The sequence below is a fragment of the Limulus polyphemus genome, unplaced genomic scaffold, assembly GCF_000517525.1.
Source record: "Limulus polyphemus unplaced genomic scaffold, Limulus_polyphemus-2.1.2 Scaffold10355, whole genome shotgun sequence".
Classification (NCBI taxonomy): domain Eukaryota; kingdom Metazoa; phylum Arthropoda; class Merostomata; order Xiphosura; family Limulidae; genus Limulus; species Limulus polyphemus.
This window is the reverse complement of record NW_013675965.1, coordinates 15,605-17,439: the sequence shown is the minus strand read 5'-3', so window position 1 is coordinate 17,439 and position 1,835 is coordinate 15,605. Positions and strand designations below refer to the sequence as shown.

Genomic DNA, 1,835 nt, shown 5'->3' with positions numbered 1-1,835 from the left:
CTATAAACTGGACATGTTTTCCCTTGTGATACTTTTAATATTTTGTTGATGTCTGTCTATATTTAGGTAAAATCAGCCTGGACACAGGAGAAGTTTGTCAATAAACTGGACATGTTTTCCCTTGTGATACTTTTAATATTTTGTTGATGTCTGTCTATATTTAGGTAAAATCAGCCTGGACACAGGAGAAGTTTGTCAATAAACTGGACATGTTTTCCCTTGTGATACTTTAGTATTTTGTTGAAGTCTGTCTATATTTAGGTAAAATCAGCCTGGACACAGGAGAAGTTTGTCAATAAACTGGACATGTTTTCCCTTGTGATACTTTAGTATTTTGTTGATATCTGTCTATATTTAGGTAAAATCAGCCCGTCCAGTTTATTGACAAACTTCTCCTGTGTCCAATGTTTTCCCTTGTGATACTTTAATATTTTGTTGTTATCTGTCTATATTTAGGTAAAATCAGTCTGGATACAGGAGAAGTCTGTCAATAAACTGGACATATTCTCTTTGTGAAACTTTTAGTATTTTGTTGATGTCTGCCTATGCTACATTTTATCAATTTCTATAAACTTTATGATTTTAGAGATCAGTAGAAGATGAGTTAGAGCGAGGAAGCCAGTCAGACATCACTACCATAGCAATCAGCTACATCATCATGTTTGTATATATTGCCTTAGCACTGGGAGAGGTGAAGAGCTGGAGGACTGTCTTGGTAAGTTATATTTTCTTTTAAAATCTATAAAACTTTTGCTATATTTAAATTGTAGTTTAAATGTTGAAAGAAAATTATATTTTCACATTAAGAAAGGCAGAGAGTGCTAATAAGCTATCTCATTGTTATCCTGAGTTTACTGAATACGAAACAATGGAACTTAAACTAGCTTATGCCCATGAAATCTGCCATGGAAAAAGAGGAGAGAAAGTCTTATGTTATTTACTAAACACTTCCCAGGATTGTTAACCTTGACATAGAACATTTTTTAAATATTTAAAATATAAGTTCTTGATATTATTATAATTCAAAAAATATCTTTTTTCATTCGTATATAATATTCAGAAACATTTTGTGTCGTGCACATTGAGAAAAATTTATACAGATAATCACATCTGTTTATTTAAAAGAATAAAGTCTAGACTATTGGTTAAGAGGACTTTAAACCTAGAATTTATAATTTATTTTTGTAACTTGCTTGCTGTAAAAATAAGAAATAAAGTATTTTAAATCAGTGGTTCATTCACCTTCAAATTACTGATTTGTTTTTATACTTTTCACTTTGGTGGAGTCCACATACTGTGGTACTGGCATGGCCATGTTGTTAAGGTGCTGGACTTGCAAGCTGCTGGTCATGGGTTCGATTCCCCTTCCCATGCTCACCATTATTATAATGTGATGGTCAATCCCACTATTTGTTGTTAAAAGAGTAGCCCAAGATTTGACAGTGGGTGGTGATGACTAGCTGCCGTCCTTCTAGTCTTTCACTGCCACATTATGGACATCTAGCACAGATAGCCCTCATATACCTTTGTGCCAAATTTAAAACAAACTAAATCTCATACAGCATCGTATTGTGTAGTTTTATACCTTTACGTGCTACAACACTCATTGTAATTTGGGTGAAGTCAGTTATTTTCTGGAAATACCAGAATTAATTATTGACCCATAAGCATAAATAGTTTAGAAAGGTGTTTAAAAAAAAACTCCAATCTACCAGCATACAGACATTTAATATACTTATCAACAAAATTCAGAAATTTGAAGTGTTTCTTCTGGTAGACCTTCTCTAACTTTTCGTGATCTTAAAGAATTGGATATATTAAACTTGTATTTTTAT

The 1,835-nt window shown here is 32.4% G+C and overlaps 1 protein-coding gene across 1 annotated transcript in view; it reads left to right on the top strand.

Annotated features, from left to right (window-relative positions):
- The window catches only part of LOC106476349 (Niemann-Pick C1 protein-like), a gene marked incomplete at both ends in the record, with an annotated part of 17,908 nt that overhangs the window by 897 nt on the left and 15,176 nt on the right, over window positions 1–1,835 (top strand). The window contains one exon of the mRNA XM_013937007.1: window positions 587–715. Coding sequence (XP_013792461.1) covers window positions 587–715 — 129 coding nt within the window. The remainder of the gene's footprint in view (window positions 1–586; window positions 716–1,835) is intronic.